This window comes from Fringilla coelebs (genome assembly GCF_963513975.1).
Source record: "Fringilla coelebs genome assembly, chromosome: Z".
NCBI lineage: Eukaryota > Metazoa > Chordata > Aves > Passeriformes > Fringillidae > Fringilla > Fringilla coelebs.
Genome location: NC_140031.1, coordinates 49,072,618 through 49,092,610, shown reverse-complemented (window position 1 = coordinate 49,092,610; position 19,993 = coordinate 49,072,618). Strand labels below are relative to the sequence as shown.

Sequence of the window (19,993 nt, the reverse complement as noted above, 5' to 3'; positions counted from 1 at the left end):
CATGCATTTGTATAGTGTCAGCACAATGGGGAGTGCAAAGGTCTTTAATGACAAACCATGTAATGACAAACTTTGCAATGCAGCCTTGGGAACGGTAGTGTCAGTGCCCTTGGTGCCAAGTTCATTTGTCACTTGATAAGTTGATGAATAAAGGTCACTTCAAACATTCTTCTGACATTTGAAGGTCTTAAAGGTCTTTTCCAACCTACAAGTCCTATTGTAAATTAAACTTCTGCAAGTGGTCACAACCCGCAGGTTGGTTGCAAAACTGAGTTTCCAGACAATCGTAAAACACTTCCAGACACATTGTCGAATCTCTCACCGCTTCCCAGCGAGAAACTGGGACCCCAAAGCCCACCGGGCATCTCTCCTGCCGCTCGCACCTCTTGCACGGAGGAGAACGCATCCCTGGGATGGGGCACCGGCGGCGGCAAGGCCGAGGGTCCGGGCACACCTCCGTCCGCCGCCCGCCCGGGGGAAGGCGAAGGGTGCGGCGCGGCCTCCCGCCCTCCTTGAGCCGCAACCACTCCCCGTAAAGAAAGTCACCAGGGGGTGGGGAAATGGTGACAGCTCCAGGAAGCCGCCGGCGGCACCGAGAGACTCCGAGGGAAGGCACCCGCGGGGTGGCAGCTCCCAGCCCGCCGAGCCCGCCGCCGCCGCCGCCGCCGCCGCCGCCATGAGCTCCGCGCAGCGCCCGCCGCTGGCCCACGTCTTCAAGGGGACCTTCGTGCACTCCAGCGCCTCCGCCCCCATGGAGATCCTCCACGGACACCTTCTGGGGGTGGACGATAACGGGACAGTGAGTGGGGGGTTCGGGCGGGGTGTGGCGGACGCCGGCGCGGTGCGGGCGGCGGGGGAGATGCCCGGCAGCCCTGCGGTGCGCTCGGCGGGGCGGCGGTGCCGGCAGCCCGCTCTGCCGCGGGCTCCGCCGGGCGCTCGGAATGACCCTTGGCGGCCCCGAGCCCGCGTCCAGGGGCGGCGAGAGGCAGGGCCGGCTCCGCCGGTCTGTGGAGAGAAAGCGGAACATTTTCGCACTCCTGTCTGTCGGGGCAGGAGCCGCGGAGAGGGAATTTCGCACTTGCGGGAGCTGGAGTTGGCCGGGATGGAGCGTCCCCTCGGCGCGAGTCTGCAGTTGGCATAAATCTACTTTTGAGGTGTGCTGTATTCCCGGAACAGCAGCGTTCCTAGACCGGGCATTCTTTCAGATTCATCTGTTTCCTTTCAGTTTCACAAGCTGTTTTTTTATTCTCAGGGTATCTAAACACTGATGGTGAAAATAGCTGTCTACCCACTGCACACCCATCTAAATGAGGCTTTTCGCTTTTCTTGTCTTCTTGTCACAAAAATCCCCCCCCCCCCCCCCCCCCCCATGGCACATACCCATAAAGAGTTAGAAGGATGGTGATGTTGGGCATTTCAGTAGTATGAACCAAGCTTAAAACAAGAATTGCACTTACTGATAATGTAGGAGAGAGTCTGGCAGGGAAGCAATGTCATTTCCTTAACCCTTATCACACTTGAAACTCAGTTTCATAGTGCAAGTTGTGCAAGTAGACTGGTGATTTCTTGTAGGCTCAATAACATCCCTATGAGAAATCTAAAAAAGTAGTTTTCTTTCTTGTGGCTGAATAACAGGCTGCGGTGTGTCAGGCTTCAGTAACGTTTAAAATATGTGCAAAACACAGTGTGAGCCCTAACAGTGCATTTTCTCTATTTACACAGGTCCATGAGGGCCTGTTTCAAGATAGCCCTTTTGTAACTGTTGAGGAGTCTGGTGCAAGGTGTATTGAAGTCTGTGAGGAGCTGTATTTTAATGAACAGGAGGGAGTAAAAACTTGCATAATTATGTATTGGCTGGTGTTCACTAAAACAATAGATCTAAATGAAAAAAGGTTTGGCTGGTGTAACTCAGGTGCACAAGGCAGAAATTCATACTCCATACCACTCTCTTTAATGTTAGTTTCTGCTGGAAAAGTGTCTCTACACAGCATCCACATGAAATCAAGATTTTTTAGCGATTTTCTTGAAAAAGAGATATATTAGTAAGCTACACCTAGGGATCTGTGCTCTCACTCTTTCCTTTTCCTAGGGAACAAGGATTCACAGTATACTGTTTTCCTTGCATAAATTGGCAGAAGGTTTTTTTTTTTTTTTTAATCCATTAAAACACCATCTTCTTAAAATAAAATTCCCACCAGAATACAGTGACAAGCACTTTTATTCTATTCTCTTTTTATTTCAAACTCTTGACATTTTAATATTCCAGGAACTGATACAGTGAGTATCCCATATGCTCCCTTTTCTCTCTATTACTCATAATGTAGCATCATGCAGAGAAACCCCTGGAATCACAGAAGAGTTGGCTTTTCAAGAAATACATAGTGATTCAAAAATGTCTTACCTTTATTTTTCAAATTTACACCAAAAACTGCTTCTGTCTTCCTCCCAAATTTAACTAAACAGGTATCCTTCTTTTGCCTCATGTTGCTGATTCCATCTGGAAAAATTTTGCATGGTGTCTCACACTGTGTGTCAGAGAGCTTATATGAACAACGGGGTTCTGTTTTGTCATGTGAGTCTCTGCATTTTACATCCAAGGGATATAAAATGTCAACTCTCTGCTTTGCCCCAGATAAGAACAATGTTTTATGAAAAAAACCCATTGCTTTTGGATATAAAACCCCAGTTTATCATCAAGTTAGCAAAGTAAGGACCGTGTTTAACTGACTGGTTTGCAGAGCAGTGTAGTGTCTCCCTTGAGGAAAAGCAAAGAGAAAGACCAGCATTCCTCAGGGTAAAGAAAATGTACATAGGTGCAAAATGTGAGTTGTTATTGAAATGTTGGTGTAATTATCCTAAGTGAGTAGAATATTAAGTAAATAGAAAAAAATATTAAGCTAAAAGCCCTTGTGGAAGTCATGAACAGAGCAAGAGTTATGGAATAAGGATTTTAAGCATAAGCTTTGATTTCAGCCTGTTGGAACAGTGAGTGGAGAAGTGTACTTGTCAGCTGTACAAGGAGGAAGGTACCATCCATCTGGAGTCCACTGCTTCCCCTTTCTCAGCAGGCTGGGCAGTTCCTTTAGCAGCTGGCTGTTGCAAAGTGTTCTTGTCTCTCATTTAGCCTCACATTCCAGTTTTGGGAACTAGGCAAACAATAGGCATCATTTAATAACTGTGGGAACAGGGAGGGAGGAGAGCATGTGGGAGGGGAAGGAGGGATAGACCCCTTCTCATGTTCACCTCTGAATGTCATAGCCAGGCACTGTTGGATCCAAGCAAACCATGTTCCTTCAGCCAGTATAATTCACTTTCCATTTTGTTATTAGTGAAATATTTGCTCTGTGGTGCTTGGAGGCACTCAGTGTTTGCTGCATCAGGGTTGATGCACGGTTTAGTTGACCAGCTATGGTTTAATGGAAGAGCTCTGGGCATCACTTTGGGTATACAAAAGGTCTGAGTGGGTCACAAGTGTTGGGAGAGCTTTACCCCTGATCATTGGATTCTTTAGCCCCATTACCTGAGCAACATGTGAGAACTTATGGAAGTGTTTGGACAATGGGGTTAGCAGAATTAGTATTCTATGTTTTGTGATATGCCTTTCCCAAAGTGCCAGTTATTCTCCTTGACTTCCTTCTTTAAAGCTGAAGTTCTTAGTCTTGTGCACTTCTCTAGACTGAGAATTTCTTCTTGCTTCTACAGTGTTGAGGTGCAGAACTAGTTTAAAGAACTGTACATCCAGTTGGTTACTTTGAATGCCCAAGCAGATACTGGAGCAAATATCCAAGCATAGGATCTCAAAGAATTTAAAGGATTCAGCATTAGAAATGCATCCTAAAGCAATGGGGAACAACTCTTGGCTGACTAAGGAATTCCATTGGGAAGTTTGTTTGAAAAAGATGTAGATGTCTTATTGATTTACCATAATGGACCAGGTGTCAGGTTTAGAATTGATTTAATGTATCCAGCTCCCTTGAAGCATATTTTCTTCATTTTTCCACGATTTAGGTATTTTATTTTTCTGCATCCTAAGAGTACATAACAGCCACTGCTTTTCCATGGCAACGCCTGTTTCCAGAATTTGTCATCTGGTGTTTCATGTTTTTCTCTCTCTCTTTTTTTCCTTCCCTCTTCACCCTTCTCCCCCCCAGCAGCTCTAACATTGCTCATTCTGCATCCATTTTGACTTCAATGTCTGAATGACATTTTCTTTATTGCACGTCAGATATTTCAGTAGGTCTGTATTCCAAGCCTTCTGCAGTTAAATTAAGTTGGATGTATTCCTCTTTGCATGGAGGACAATACTGCTTCTTGTCAACTATTAATGGAATACTACAATCTCACAATTTTTGCTAGTGTGGTATTTATTCATATGCCATTATTTTAATATTTTTACTGACTGAAAATGTAAAACACCTGCTCTTTAAACAATATAAATCATACCAGCCATGATTAATTTACAAGACTAGGCAGCCAATAACTTCTTGTCTACAGTTAAGCAGCATTTATGGTTTAGCAGCTTTGATTATTTTTGTCTATGGAAAAACCAGAAAATGACGAATTTCTATGCAAAAGAAGCATACACATAAAAAATGGCATGCAAATAAGTTTTAAACAATGGTTTTTTCAGTTCTCTTGCTCTTCCTCTTAAGTTTCTTCCTATTGCCATTTTACAAGTACTGTCTTGCCTTTTTTAATATGGTTTTGTTTTTCTTTTTAACTGATGCCCTAGAAACTGCTGTCATGAGGGTGATACAGGCCCTCAGTGTGGGCATCATCCCAGGAGCAGAAGGATACTGATAGCAGGAAGAGTATTGCCTTGAAATTAGGGGAATGAGCTCTTACACCAAGGGAGTTGGAAGACCGTGAATTGGTTTCTGGCAGAGGCTGTGGTTAGAGGCAGGAGTTTCTGTAAGTTCAGATAGGCAGTCTTTGGCCAGGGGAGACTTCCAGGTCCTCTGAATTGTCAAGTGATGAGGAAACTTGGATCCTACATGGAGCCTGTAGTGGGCATTGCAGTTCCTAGGCTCCGCAGTCTCTGTTTCCTGGGGAGCTGTCATGCCTATTAGTGATAGACCAGAGAATCAGAGTTGAGAATTCAGCTGCTAAGAGTCATCTTGTAGATTAAAATACCACGGAAGTTAAAAATAAATAGGAAATGTGTTAAAATTCTGACTAGGCAACAGCAACTCATCATCAGTAGAGTCTGTGTTCTTTAGGAGTCAAATGGGGTTGAGTTTGGCTCCAGATTGTAGGGCTTTATTTTGAAATAAACAAAGATCTCAGCATCTTTTTAGCCCATTCTGTAAAATGAAAATATTATCCACATTTCCCCCTTCAATTTATTTTCTCATCGTAGGCACTGAAAAGATTAAAAAAGACCAACACAAGCAGAAAATTAGAAAATCCTTAGCTTGATGTCAGTCGGTCATAGGCACAACAGGTAATTTGCTCTCTCTGGTTGTGAATACTGTACCTGTGTTCCTGTAAGGCTTTGTACCACTCCTCACCAGTGACTGTACTGCTACATGTTACCTTATGGGACACTAAGGTCTGTGCTGTTCTGCCTGTGCATTACCTGAGAAGGAATTAATTGTTTCATTACAAGTTACAAGGTGGGTGTGGTTATTCACTGGATTATAAAAAGGTATTTCAAAATCATGCTCGATAGTCAGGAAGAACAAGTGTCTCAGTGCAAACCTAGCACCTCTGTAGTAAGTGTGTAAAATTGGTTTTAAGATGTAACTTCTTTTGCCTTCACATAAAGCTGATGTGGGATGCACATTTAAGGTACTTAACTATCTTTTCTCTTTCTTTTAGATTGTGTTTGTGGAACAAGCTGATCAGCTAGAGCAACTGGCTAAGACATGGGGGTTCAAATCATCTGACGTAAGACAACTGAGTAAACAGTACGTGTTTTGTTAAGATTAGCTACAGCAAATGCAGTTTGTTCTTTGAGTGGGGTAAAGTGAGTCTTTGGAACACCTTTTGACAGGGAGCACATTAAACCCATATGATGCCCATACATTTAGTAGCCAAAAATTCCATTTTAGTGCAGTGAGAGCTCTTTACCCAAAGGTGCCTGTGTTCTGGATGCAACTTGGACAGTCCATGTTCTTTTTGCTTCCCTTGTTTTGGGATTGCAGACGTGGCTGAGTTGTGCTGGCTGATGTCTGCTGCACAGAACAAAATGCCATATTTAATTTTCAGGCATGATCACTTCCGTGCTCATGGAAGTGAGTGCCATTCTTTCTTGAGGTTACATTTTATATCCATTTTGTTTGCAGTGGGCTGTGCCTAACATGAAAGTCTGGATGTAGTAAATGTAGGTAACACTGGCACTGCAGATATGAAACTCATTTGCTTGGACTTTGACATATTGCACAATGAAAATTAACACAATTAGAAGATTAAAACCCTCTAAACACAGAGCTTTTTATTTCTTACCATACTGCAGCTGGAGCATTTATTTTTTCTTTATCCAGTGAAATCCTCCAACTTTATGGTGAAGTCAAAAAGTTTTGGACTATGTGAAAAAGTTTTGGACTATGCTTTGCATGTAGTAGCACTGTAAACGACTTATGGCTTATAATTGAGAGGTGCAACTACGCTCTAGTAATCAATTGTTGAAAATTTTATGCTTTGCTGAAAGGCTAATCATACAGTATATATGAATAATCAGATTTTTTTCACTTGAAATAGCCTGAGGAAAATAGAAGGTGCTGAGAATGTGAATCAGATTAAGGAAGACTTTTCAGCATTTATTGCTTGCAAGAAAACAAAAAAGAGGAGCTAAAAAGAGACAAAATTCAGTTCATTCAAGTTAAAGGAAAGAGGAGTGAGAGAAATGTTATGCAGTAAGGAGTTTCAGCACAAAATAAAATAGCCATAGCAACTTCCTAGTAATGTTGATATATTCATTCCTGTTATTGCATGAACATTGCATGACAACATATAGTTTTACAGTTACATTGTAAATATGCCTTTCCTGTCAAGATATTGAGCAGAGCTTTTTTCACCAGTGTCTGTGTCTGCATTTTAATACACAGTCTCTGTTCTTCCATTAAGCCTTGAAATTCATTGGTTTAATATATCTATATAGACATATAAATAATTTAGAAGAAAACTGGCATATAGAAAGTAACATTTTGTAAATATAATGGTCTGGAAGCTAGAGGCATTCCATATTTATTCAAACTAGGAAAAAAGACTGTGTACAAATCTTTTTTCCAGGTGGATTCTATAGTGGAGTAATTTTAGTTATTGTGAAGTCATTTCCCCTTTGTTTGTTTGCATTTAGGGTAGGTCAATATTAAAGATAATTAGATTAATCCTGCTCTTATACTGTTTTTCTCACAGTTAGATATATGTATTTTGCAGCATAAATGATGTTACTCAACTGCTTCATGCCAAAATATGGGTATGGGTGCAGCAGGAGTTAATAGGCTGATGCTGGAAGAGACAGATTAATCTGTACTTGCTATTTATTCTGGTGGATTTTAATCAAGTATACTCTTTAAAACAAAGCTAATTACTATGGAGAATTTTGGGGCATTTTGGATTATTGCAATTTTATTTTCTTTCCTTAGTGAATTCTTCATGCCAGGATTGGTTGATACACATATTCATGCTCCTCAGTATTCATTTACGGGTACAAGAGTAGACCTGCCTCTTTTGCAGTGGTTGACTGCCTACACATTCCCAACAGAAGCCAAATTCCAGGACAGTGGTTTTGCAGAAGAAGTGTACACCAGAGTTGTTGTAAGTCCTGCAAACGACACTTACCTACTTGACAGCGTTCATTTCTGTGTAATATAGGCATGTTCTCAGAGGGTTGGCAGAAAGAGTAGAGAATGCTTCACTGTCATGGAAACCAGATAAAGCCAAGATAGCCACTGTTCTAATTGCTAGTCAAGGTTGTCTGTTAGTCCTTACAGTCTTGTTCACTTGTTGCTGGCAGTAGAGTTCATTTAATCACAAGGTTGACAATGAACTGTTTATCACCTTTTCTGAATATAATGACAACTACTAATCTACAACAACTAATCTACTCTCAGAATTAGTACAGCCAGCAGGTGCAGACAACCTCAATGTAGCAATAACCAAGCATAGAAAAAAAAAATAATTCAGGGGATGTTTCCTTTCTTGCACAAAAATCCTCCGTTATGAACCCACCATCTGCAAAAACCACACTGAAGAGAAGATACTTCTGATAGATGACAAATGGAGTTTGAATGGGAGAATGTCTTTCACTGCAGGGGCTTTAGAAGGAGTCTCTCAGTGGTCAAAGTGGGTCAAAGAAAGACTGTGTTTGAGCTAGGCTGGTTCTGAGCATTACAAAGTCTCTAAGATCTGCTGGATGGACGACAAGCAGCTAGGTCATATTGCAGAGTACTAGTTCTGGCCTATAACTGAATTTATCCTTTAATATGTGGACTGAAATATCTTCAACGGATTAAATTATTTGGCCAGCATAATTTGCCTTGCATTTGTCTATTACCCTGGCAGCATCTGTTGTCAATGTAATAACATAACAAATCTGAAATAAATAGTTATGCTGTTCCCTGCCACACAAATTTTAAAAGAAATTACTTTCTGCCATCTGCCATGATAAAAGCATGCAGGAGCAGTCTGGTCATAAGCTCTATTGACAAGCACTGTTTAGCCTTCAAGTGCTTAAAACAGAGGTGAGCTCACTATTGAGCTGTCTGCCCGACACACTGTTACAGTGCAGGCTGAGTGAGCCTGGCACATCCGGAGACCTCGCCCTGCAAGGTGTGTCACCAAGGATCATCTGGAAAAGAGCTGCCAGAGAGAGGTGGGAGCCTGGGTTAGGCTGTCCTCATGTGAGTCAAATAGAACAGGGTCAGGAAAATGTCTTCACCCACAGAAGATACAGAATACCAGTCACTCTGCAGTGTGTGGTGGGGCCAATTATAACCTTCATCTGTTAGAAACAGAACTAAACTTTCATGGAGCAGATGTTTTTTCATAAGTTTTTTCATAAGTTTTTTCATTGTGCTTATGAAGTTGTAATGAAAAAAAAGTAGATTTTTTTCAAATCAAAGTCCTGTTTCCAGCAAACACCTCCTATATTCAGCAAAAGAAACAATTTAGGTGAAATTTTCCTGCTTTTAGCTGGAACCTCCTCTTTGTGCTGATGATTTGGAAACAGAATGTTTTTAGATTTACTTTAACAATGTTGTTAAGATTTCAGAAGTAGAGAATTCTGAATTTTAAGTCAAGGAAAGACAAAGATAACTTGTCTTAGTAATGACATTGCTATTTTGAGACTTTTTTGGGAACTTTTAAAGATTTTCATTTGAATATTTGAATATGGAAAAGACAGAGCTTGGCTTCATGTTTGCCCAATAATTAACTCTAGCTTTCTTCCAAACATTGTGTGGGATGGCCCACCTTTATCTCATTAAAAAAAAAAAAAAGTTAAGAAAATTCTGAAATTACCTGGCAGCCGGAACCCAAAAGTATAGTTTAGGCCTGAATGTTGGATAAGTGGTCATCATAGTTTGCTTTAGTCCCAAGAACGAGAGAAGCTACAGATTTCATCATGAATCAAAGTAACTAAAATACCTGGTGATTTCCTATTATGTTTCCCAAAAGTAATATGGGGATTTCCTCTGAAATGGTATATCAGATAAATAATTAGCTCATAGCCTGAGTGGTTTCAATCAGTTTACTTTTACAGTTAAATTTGATACTTGGTATTTGGGGACAGCAAATGTTTTTGATACATAAAAACCTGACTTGTTTTTCCAGCTAGATCAGCTGCTAAAAGAAAACCACCACGTTCCCCAAAAGGCTTGCCTTGCTAACACTAGATAAACAGTGCTTCACCATGAAAATTGGAGTGCCTTTCATAACTGGGAAATAACAAAAATTACCAGTTGTTTGTATTTCTAAATATAAATTGGAGTATTTCCAGTTTGGGGAAGGGAATACAGACTGGTTTCTATGGGTTTAGCCACTGCAAAAATTTTGTGAGGAGTTTTTTGTATTTATTAACTGTCAGACTTAAAAAAGCTTTTGTGGAATTAAAAATCTATATTTTTACCTTCCCACTTCACTGCAAAATTTCACAATAACTAAATGTTCTTGCAGTTTGAAATGAGACTTCCTGTTCTGCATTTTGGCAGCTTTACTGGCTTTTTTTCTCAGAAACTGATTTCTTTTTTTAGAGACGAACTCTAAAGAATGGCACGACTACAGCTTGTTACTTTGCAACAATTCACACTGATAGTTCCCTTCTTCTTGCTGAAATTATAGGTAAGTCTAACAGTGAGTTTTGAAGATAATGTGGATCCTGGTAGCTGAAGGAAACAATGTTTAGGAGTTTAGACTAGCTAGGGATCTGTCTTTCTCCTAATTTGTTTTTTATTAAGTGTACCTGTCACACTGTGTCCCCAAACCCCACCTGTTACCCATGTTCATTTCAAAACCCTCTATCCTACAGTTGCTACTCCTTCTCTCCTCATTCCCAAGCCTGCTGCTGGCTGAATTAGGTCTGCTGGACTTGTTCTTCAGCTGCAGCTCTCTGCTTTTTCTAACCTTTTGTTATTTGACGTTTAAAAGGACTGAACGACGGGAGGCCCAGTCGGTGCATTAATTTCTGATACACTGAGGTTTCATCTGATATTCAATATCAAAAATCTTCACACACCCTCTGAAATCAGAGAAGTGGAAGCTGCATCAGAATCTTATCCTTCCCTTTGTTCATAGTTACAAATGCTTGCTGTTTGAAAATATTCTTGCAGGATTTCTCACAGCTCAGACAGCTCATAAAGCAGAGAAATTTAATAAGAACCTCAAATTTCATCAAAAATTCGCTATTCTGATTTATTAGGAAAATTTTGAAGCCATTCCATTAAACAACTCAAATAGTAAATGTGGACAAAGAGATCTGATTTTAAAACACATTTGACAGCCTAGAATTGGACATGTTTTACACATGATTTCTGATTTATTCATCTAGCATGGGTATATCTCAAGAAAGAGGCTAGAATAGATCTGGAAATTTCTCCCCCTAACTGCATGTGGGAGGCTTGTTAGCAATCTTTGCCTGTTAGCAAAAAGAGAGATGGTTTGCTAAGATCTTTATGCCTTCTCTCATCTTCAGGTAGTTGTCTACTGCAGCTGTTGTACTTTGATGCTTGTGTTTCTCATCCTTTGTGTCACAGCTGTCTTCATAGACTACCAATAAGAATTCTGGTTGTGGTTAAACTATAGTAATCTAGTTCTTATTTAAAAAGTTGAGTATTAATGTGGGAGACAGCTCCTATTTAATGTTGTTTCCTTATTTCGTCTTTTCTTTTTATCCTTAAAAGTCACATGAATGACCCTAACTTAGAGACAAGACTGGAGCATAAATTCTGATCATCCTAAATGGAGCTGGGTGGGGTGGAGTTATTTTTTTTTACTTCAGTACAGGCTTTGGTAATGGTTTCTGAGAACCAGTGAATCTGAGATCTGTACTCTAATGCATCTCAACAGATAAATTTGGTCAACGAGCATTTGTTGGAAAAGTCTGCATGGATGTGAATGACAGTGTGGCAGAATACAGAGAGATTACTGCTGACTCCATCCAAGAGACAGAAAGGTAAAATGATAAAACTGATGGCATAACCTTTTAAAGTAAGGTTTTTCATGCATCTGAAAAGTGGATATGAATCTGTCTTAAGAGCTTACAGGTATGAATTTATTAACAACAGGGTTTTTAATTCCAACAGTACTCTCCCCTACAATCCTGGCAATTCCTGCACATCCTGGCAATTCCTGCAAAAGCTGCTGCACACCCCAAGTAGCATCCCTCTGGCTTTTCTAAAGAGAGGGAGAAACCGCAGATCTAGGGTTTGAGAGGATATGTCTGTTTTCTGCTGCCTCTTTTCCCTTTCACAGCTGTGTGTGTGGAGGTCATGGGACCTGACATACAGTGGGGAGGTGGCACCAGTTCCTTCGTCCCCATCAACTTCCAAGCTATTTCCTTCCACCATTTTGGTTAAGGCTTTATTCAAGTTGCAGAACTCAGCTCTCATATACCCCATTTTAAACATCTCTCCTCCATCACAGCACCAGTCAAACTACTCCAACATGCAGCTGAGAGAATGAAGGAGAATCAAATGAAGGCAATATTTGTAGTGGAGGAGAGCCAGGACTGGATTATTACAGCTTACCATCATGTTTCTCTTGTCTTTTGCACCCAGGCTCAGAAGACAGTTAAGCAGACATACAGCTCTTCTCATGGGACTATCTATTTACTTATATAAAGGTTTCAGATGTCATGCTGAAAGAGAAAACCCCTAAGAGTAATATAAATATCTGTTGGCACTTGTGTGAGGTTGCCCCCTTGTTTTTACAAATCATGCTAAAGGTGTGACAATAAAAGTTAGAAATAGTAATGCATTTCTAATGGTGTTGATATTTAAAGAAATTTTTAAAACATGCAGTATTAGTTACTTTCACTCTTCTAACACTTGTTTCCCTCTATGTAAATCCCCAGCTTCCACAGTGCATGCAATTCCTGCCAAATGGGTCTGGAAGAAGCAGATCTTCCAGTTCTGATAGTTTTAAAAGCTTCAGAAGGATCTAAAGAGCTTTCTTTTAAATATCTGTCTTCTGCATCCAACTCATTCCCTTTTGATTGTGTAATAAGAAAGGTTTTACAGCTTTAGGTGAGAGGTTGCCACAAGGACTCCATAGCTGTATCTGGAATAGGGCTCTGTGCTTCCTGGCATGGATCTGGAATACTTACCTGAATCACAGCAGTACCATTGCAGAAGGACGAAAAAACTGTTTCATTTAGAGGGCAACATGTTAGTTGGGTTTTTGTTGCTTGGTTTTTTAAGAATCTTAAGAAATGTGATCTGTCACACTGTAAGAAAATGGACTACACTCATTTCAGTTACTTAGAGTTAACATTCAGAAATATTTATATTGTATGCATGGAAATAAGATACAATTCCAAGTACTTCATATATTAAATTTAAATTCATCAAGAATCTATCATTCTTTGTCAGAGAGGATTTAATAAGGAGTTAGGGAATTGAACTCTAGATTACCATATATGGTATTATCAGTTATAGTCTGCTGCAAAGATGAGAACCTGTGTTCAAGTCTACTCTGCTACAGAAGACAGTGATTTGAAGCTGAGCTTCTTTCCTCATAGAGAAATATGTAAACCAACAAACTACAGGCTATATTTGCAAAACATATTTCATCACATTTCATCAGTTTTGAAACAGCTCACGCTGTTCACAGAATGTGAGAAAGAATGAAAACAGCCACATTGAAATTTTGACTTGTCAACTGGGCATTGTATTTCTGTTAAAGCTTCTGCTCAAGGGTGTATTTTATTGATCAGGTGGGATCAGGTTAACCAGTAAGAGGAGAAACAGGGAGATGATAGCAACTTCACAAGGCATTTTTAGCTCTCAAAGTAATACAGCGGTGGTCTCAAACTCCTTTGGTCATTGCAGAAGTCGAACTCAAGTTTCTCATTTCCATCTGGTGATCTAGTGCAAGCTCCAGGGCTGTGAATGTAGCCTCTAGCCTAATTTTCTTTTTCCTCTGAAGACTTTTGAAAAAAATTGATACAACATGTGTTGTGATCAAAATTTCAGTTTTCTTACTGTGAACTATGACATACAAATTCACAGAGATCCTGTCCAGAAAGCATCTCAAACTGTCTTTCACATGTCACTTACACATACTGAACAAGTGGGCTTTCAAAGAATTTCCTCCTTCCAAAGTAGGAGGAAGCTTAGTTTGCTCATCTGCATTATCCATAGTGACTGCTTGGGTTTTTTTGTAGAGGTCTGAGGTAGCATTTTATTTAACAGAGTAAGTAAATCTTTATATTCCAGGAGGTAGATGGTCTATACACTAACATTAATATAAGATTGACAAAAAATCAAGGGTTCTTTAAGTGAACAAGGACATATGCATCTACTGTAAGATATTAAATATTGCTGCACCTTTTAAAATTTGGATTTGAAAAGATTTAAACACTGCAATTTGAGTTCATGGACAAACAAATTTAAGTTTGGATTGTTTTTTCCTTCTTCAGTATTGCAGCTGTAGGTTATAATTATGTTTTCAATTCATTTAATGTAGCTTGTGTTTGGTTTTCAGGGAGAACTCAGAATAATTACTGCTTGTCTAATGCTAACTATTGCAATGAAAGAACAATAGTCTGCATGTTCAGAGTCAAATTCAAACCTAGCATAATTTGGTGTCACTATGTTGACTTCATTGTGTTCCCTTTTTTATTTCATCTGAAAATCTGGCTTAACATTTTGTAAAACCTTTGATCTGTCTGAAATGTTTAACAGGGTATCCAAGTATATATTTTTTGTATTTTTCATAATTTATAATATAGAGGAGAGATTTATAGCAACTTTATTTTTACCCTTTTTCAGGTTTGTTAGAGAACTACTGGAAAAGAAAGTAAGTAGTGTTCTTTATTGAACTCACTTCTGTATTCAGAAGATGATGTGTGAACACATGAAATAATTGATCCTGCTGTCCAAATCTGTTGTCTTAGTGATAAATCAATAAATATACATATTTCTGTGTAATAGACAGATATCATCACTCTGAAAAATGTTCCAGTCATGTTGAGAAATGTACTTGTAACAGTGTAAAATCAGTTTTCTGTTCTCAGAGCAGAGCAATGTTCCGTGTGTTTCTCTACTGAGTTTGAAAAACATGGCTTCCTAGAAAGGATTATTTTCTTGTTAAGAATGGTGGAATTCAGTTTATCACACTGTAGTATAGAAGTAGACAGACTAATTGAAGGAATTCTCACCAGCAGAAATGATTGTTTTTTTCAGTAAAGTTCCTAATCCACTGTAAAATTAGTGGTTTGGGTCAGTGCATGTCTTAAAGTGTGTTTCTAAAGACATTCATGCTTACGCTCCTGTAAGAAGTTTACACTCCAGCATTATACACAGCAGTACTTTTCTTATCAGCCTTTGGTTTTCAGTGGCTTCTTTCAACATCCCACCTCAAAATATTCAAGAGCAGTTGCCTGGAGTTTAAAGCCTAAACTGAATGTATCACTAGAGTAATGCCTAAGCTATGTATCACTTGAGTAAGTTGGCTAATTTGAAAAGACCTGAGCTCCTTTTTTCTGGGAGATAATACAAGGAACTTCAGTCCAAGTTATCACTCACTGGCTCGTGCTAAACTCTTGCCTCTGACTGGTGACAGAATTGTAATCCTGCTGACTATTGTTTTAGGAAGATTTTAATCTAGAGATGCAAGGTTTAAGCCTCTACAGTTTTTAGTGTCTTCTCCAGTGTTTCCTACTGTGTAGCATATCTGATTTTACCATCATTCTTCTTATCTAAGGAGTTTAGGGGCTTGTCACTGTTCGGAGTAAAGAAGATTGAACAAGAAAATGGCTTTGGTTTTAGAGAAGCTTGCAGTTTTGCATCATTATATCTTCAATGGTCACAGAAGTGTGACTGAAAAAAATCTGGTCATTCAACTGACTTATTTCTCATCATGCATTTAGGCTGTCAGCAAATATGAAAAAGTATCCAGTGCTGCTGAAGACTGGTAAAATTTCAGTGACTTGACGAAAGCTCAAATAAAAACAAATTCTTTAATAAAGTTCATTAAAATTGTTGTAAGAAACCCCCACTCTCATTCTCTGTTTCTGCAATGAGATATCTAATGAAAGCAAGGAAATTACTATACAGCTCAATTTGAGTTGCCAAGTATGCAGTAAGCAATGAAGACAAAATGTAATTGCCATATAAATGCTAGTATTATGGTTACTGAAATATATTTGTAGAATACAGACCCCATCTTCTATTATTTTCAGTATCCCAGAGTACAGCCTATCATAACCCCCCGCTTTGGCCCCTCCTGCTCAGAGGACTTGCTGAGTGCCCTTGGGGATTTAGCACAGACCCACGATCTCCACGTGCAGGTAAGCTCTGAGAGCTCTGTGTGCCATTTAAGTGGTGTGGGCAGACAGCATCCTGACCATCTAAAGATACCTTTGGGAGGAGAAGCATATCTGCTGCCCTGATCTCAGCATCCACTCTGTTGTAGGCTTGTTCTCTCTTTCACCTCACAATAACATCATGTATTATTTTATCTGTTATTTTAGCATCTTCCTAAAACTGGAAGTGGGGCCATTGTGTCACCACCACGTTACTGGGATGGACGTGTGTACAGTCTCATATCACTTTGTTCCTTTAAGGAACAAATGGAGCTGCTTCTTTAGGTCCTATGAAAACTTCTTCAGGTCTGATGAGAAAAGAGATGCAAGGACTAGATCGAACTATAGGCTTTGCAAGCACTGTTTTTTATGAATGTCTGTTTAGCACCAGTAGATTGCTCAGGAGGTTGCAATGTCAGGTTCAATGCTGTTTAAAGCTCTTGCTCTATGCATTTTCTTGTTTCAGAGTCACATAAGTGAGACTGAGGAAGAAATCAAACTTGTGGAGAACATGTTTCCTGCCTACCAGAATTACACCGAACTGTACGATAAAAACAAGCTGCTAACCAGCAAGGTAGCCACATGAAAACTTCCCAAATATGACTTACATTAAACCATGTAGAGAATATGGTGGTTTACTGAATTTCCCTAAAGTTTTATTGTTCTGTGAAGGTCCGTGTCATCTGGGGAAAAGTAAATTTGTTTTATGTTCTATATTGAGGTGTTGGATCTTTAAACAAGCCCACTGTGTTCCTAAGTATTTTAGAGGAAGTGAAAAAGAAACATATTTTATGCTCCCTGATTCATTTTCTAAAGGCTCCAAAGAGAACTAGGGCAATGGGATTAGGAGGAAGCTGGATAAACCTGGTGTTGTAGGAACTGGTAGCTCTTGGACAGTACCTAGTTATCCTTATATTCCAAGGATGTTATCCTGTTTTTGCAGTTTGCCTGAAGATTTCTTCTGTGGTGTTATGTTAGGACCAGCTTCATTTTCTTCCTATGGAAAAGCAGCCTTCCATGTTGAATTCTAAGCATCTGCCTCATTTGCAGACAGGTGCACTTAACTGCTCTGTTTACCCAAAAGGACTCTCACCTCATTTTACCAGCTTAATTTAGCAAGCTGTGAGAGGTACACTAGCCCAAAGAATTGAAATTCATTACAGCTTTATGCTGTTGAGATAAATGTAATATAGCTGCCCACAGTAATTACAGGCTGGAAACCCAGGGCACACCTAATTAGATAGTGGACTGCCCATGCAGAAGTGAATATGAACAACCCAACTACAGTCAGAGCACCTAAACACCACTCAAGTTCATTTAAAAATTTGTGAGAGAATTTTCAGATGCACAAGGGGCAGCTGGAAACTCCCTAGGAATTAGCTGTTGAGCTCCCATTTCTGTGTTTGAAATTTTACCCCAGCAAATGACTTGTTTACTGTCCTTTTTGCTGAAAAATCAATATGGACTAGAGAAGTCTGTACACAGAACTAACCTTTGTTTTCTTATGTGGTCCTTTGCATGCTGATTTGGTGTGCAGGTGTTCTAAAGAGCATATTTGTGCTGCAAAAGCACAGGTCTTAGTTCTGTGACTTGTGTGCACACAAGTCAACATGGTCGTGAAAACTCATGATTGCTGGGACCTTCAGGGTCCTGGATATTTGGGAAAGGATTCTATTAAACACAAGCATAGCAACAGAACCTCAGATGTTGTCTCCCCATCCACTCAAACTAAGACACCAAATCAATTTTTTTTTAAGTGCTTTAAAAGCAGGGTTATTTTTTTTTTTTTGAGCTGTTGCTGAAATGTTTCTTTCCTTTTAAAAACAGTACGGATTGGCAGGGATATGCTTCAGTAGCTGCCATATGTAGGTACTTATCTGAAGACGTGGCTATTCTCCTTGTGTTTCCAGCTACAGTGAGCTTGATGAGTAGAGATGAGAGTGATACAGTGCCATTAGGAGATGCCCAGTGGAAGCAGTCTCAGTGCCATGCTCAATTTTATTGAGTGCAGACTGCAAGATCTAAAAGAGCTCTTGCTCTTCTCTTTCAGTGGGCTTTTGGCATATGAGGCAACACCAATTAGATTTGTATGGGAATAATGGGTTTATCCACTATTAAACTATCCTATCCTATACTTCTATATTTTTCTTATGAACTTATTTTTAAAGTCAGTTATGTCAGCTAAAAAGCAAAAGTAATTTATTGGTTGCATAAAGAATTAGATTGTATTTTACATAAAGAATATTTACTCTCTCTCTCTTTATCTGGTGCAAACCTTTAAAGAGCTAGTAGGGAAACATGCTAAGAGTACAGGTATCTTCCATTTTATCTGATGTATTCCTAGCCCCAGGACTTAATCTCTGTGTTAGCTACAAAATATAAATTGTAAGCTTGCCACAGCACTAGGACAACTGGCAAGTTCTTGCTTTTGTCTTTGGTCACAGCAGTCACTGTAAGAGCAAGTACCCTGTATTCTTATATTTTAAAAATACTAAAAAGCTGAAGGAATTATATGTCAGGCACACTGAAGTTAATCAGCTTTTCCCTTGTGGGTTTTAAGAGCTTAATTCAAGAAGTGCATTAATTTCACTAAATTGTAATGTGTCCTTTTTGGCCATTTAAAGCAGTGCAAACCTCACAGCCACAGAAGTAAAGGAAATACTGAGTAAATTTGTGATTCTTTTTCTTTAGACTGTGATGGCACATGCCTGTCATCTTTCTGAAGAAGAGTTGAAACTTTTTAGTCTTCGTGGAGCTGCAATTTCACATTGCCCCAATTCTAACTTTTCGTAAGTTAAAAAAATAGGAATGGTGCATAATTAAATAAAGCTGTTGTTTGTGTGGTACCTGAGTTGGTGCTACCATTGCAAAGCTATGATATAGAAGCTATATGATATGTCATTACACTGTAAATGACATATTGGATTGAACATAACCATTCATCATCCACTTCTTCATAGCATGCTCTGGACCAATTTGTGGTCTTTCAGTTAATTATTGCATCTATATCTATTTAAATATTTCTTATCTAAAACCTTGTTTCTTTTGACTTTTCTGTCAGTGGTGGATGTCAGTTGCATCTCCTTTCCCCCTGAAGTCTGCTAATATTTTGGGGAAATGGACTATAAAGTCTTCTTTCTATTGAGCAGACATGAGATGCTGCATGGTATCCAGACAGAATAAGTAATAAACCAAATCTTGCACACATTAGGGAGAATCTTTGTCATAAAATGGCTCTGCAGTCCTGCTTTTCCTGAACTTTTTCTGCGTGTAGCACACAGAACGTGTTTCTTCTTCCAATCCAGGATGTGCAGCGGTGTCTTAAACGTGCAGAAGGTTCTCGAACACAATGTGAAGCTTGGTCTTGGCACAGGTTAGTAGTTTGCTCTGAAAGTGTTTTTTTTCTGGAAACCACTGGGACATACATTCACCTGTTGATATTTGAAAGTCGGCATGTCTCCAGTTTTTGGTTGTCCTTTGTTTTCTCCACTTGAGTAAGGAAGTCTAGACTATTGAAATCTAGGGTTGGTCCCTAGACTGGTTTAAAACAAATTAAAAAAAATTAGTGAAGAGTTTTGTTGCTGTTGTGGACTTAAACAGGGCCTGAACATCAACTTTTCAGGTTTCTGTTTTTGTGTTGTGTTCTTCTATTCACGTGGCTGTGTGTGAGAGCACCTTTATTGGGAATTATGCCTTCAGAGACAGTGCTTAGCTGTAGAACTTGCTGGGTTTACCACATATGTCGCTTCAGAACTTTGAATTAAAACTTATAGAAATTAAACATAGAGAATGATACCCAAAGCTTGTTTCTAAGACTCTGATCCCTTCTAGATGTTGCAGGTGGATATTCAGCTTCTATGCTTGATGCTATAAGGAAAACAATGGTGGCGTCTAATAGCCTTCAGATCAATAAAGTGAATGAAACAGGACTAACTCTCAGAGAAGCTTTTCAGCTAGCCACTCTGGGAGGAAGCCAAGGTAAGAAGAAAATTCTTGAGTGTGCACACAGAGAGCTACAACTCTCTT

The 19,993-nt window shown here is 39.5% G+C and overlaps 1 protein-coding gene across 1 annotated transcript in view; it reads left to right on the top strand.

The window, feature by feature from the left end:
• Positions 1–609: 609 nt before the first annotated feature.
• GDA (guanine deaminase) overlaps positions 610–19,993 on the top strand; it is a 29,776-nt gene continuing 10,392 nt past the window's right edge. Inside the window, exons 1-11 of the mRNA XM_084225963.1 lie at positions 610–799; positions 5,821–5,909; positions 7,590–7,761; positions 10,197–10,284; positions 11,509–11,614; positions 14,433–14,460; positions 15,845–15,952; positions 16,434–16,541; positions 18,659–18,756; positions 19,273–19,340; positions 19,799–19,945. Of these exons, the coding sequence (XP_084082089.1) occupies positions 677–799; positions 5,821–5,909; positions 7,590–7,761; positions 10,197–10,284; positions 11,509–11,614; positions 14,433–14,460; positions 15,845–15,952; positions 16,434–16,541; positions 18,659–18,756; positions 19,273–19,340; positions 19,799–19,945 (1,135 nt within the window). The 5' untranslated portion in view covers positions 610–676. The remainder of the gene's footprint in view (positions 800–5,820; positions 5,910–7,589; positions 7,762–10,196; positions 10,285–11,508; positions 11,615–14,432; positions 14,461–15,844; positions 15,953–16,433; positions 16,542–18,658; positions 18,757–19,272; positions 19,341–19,798; positions 19,946–19,993) is intronic.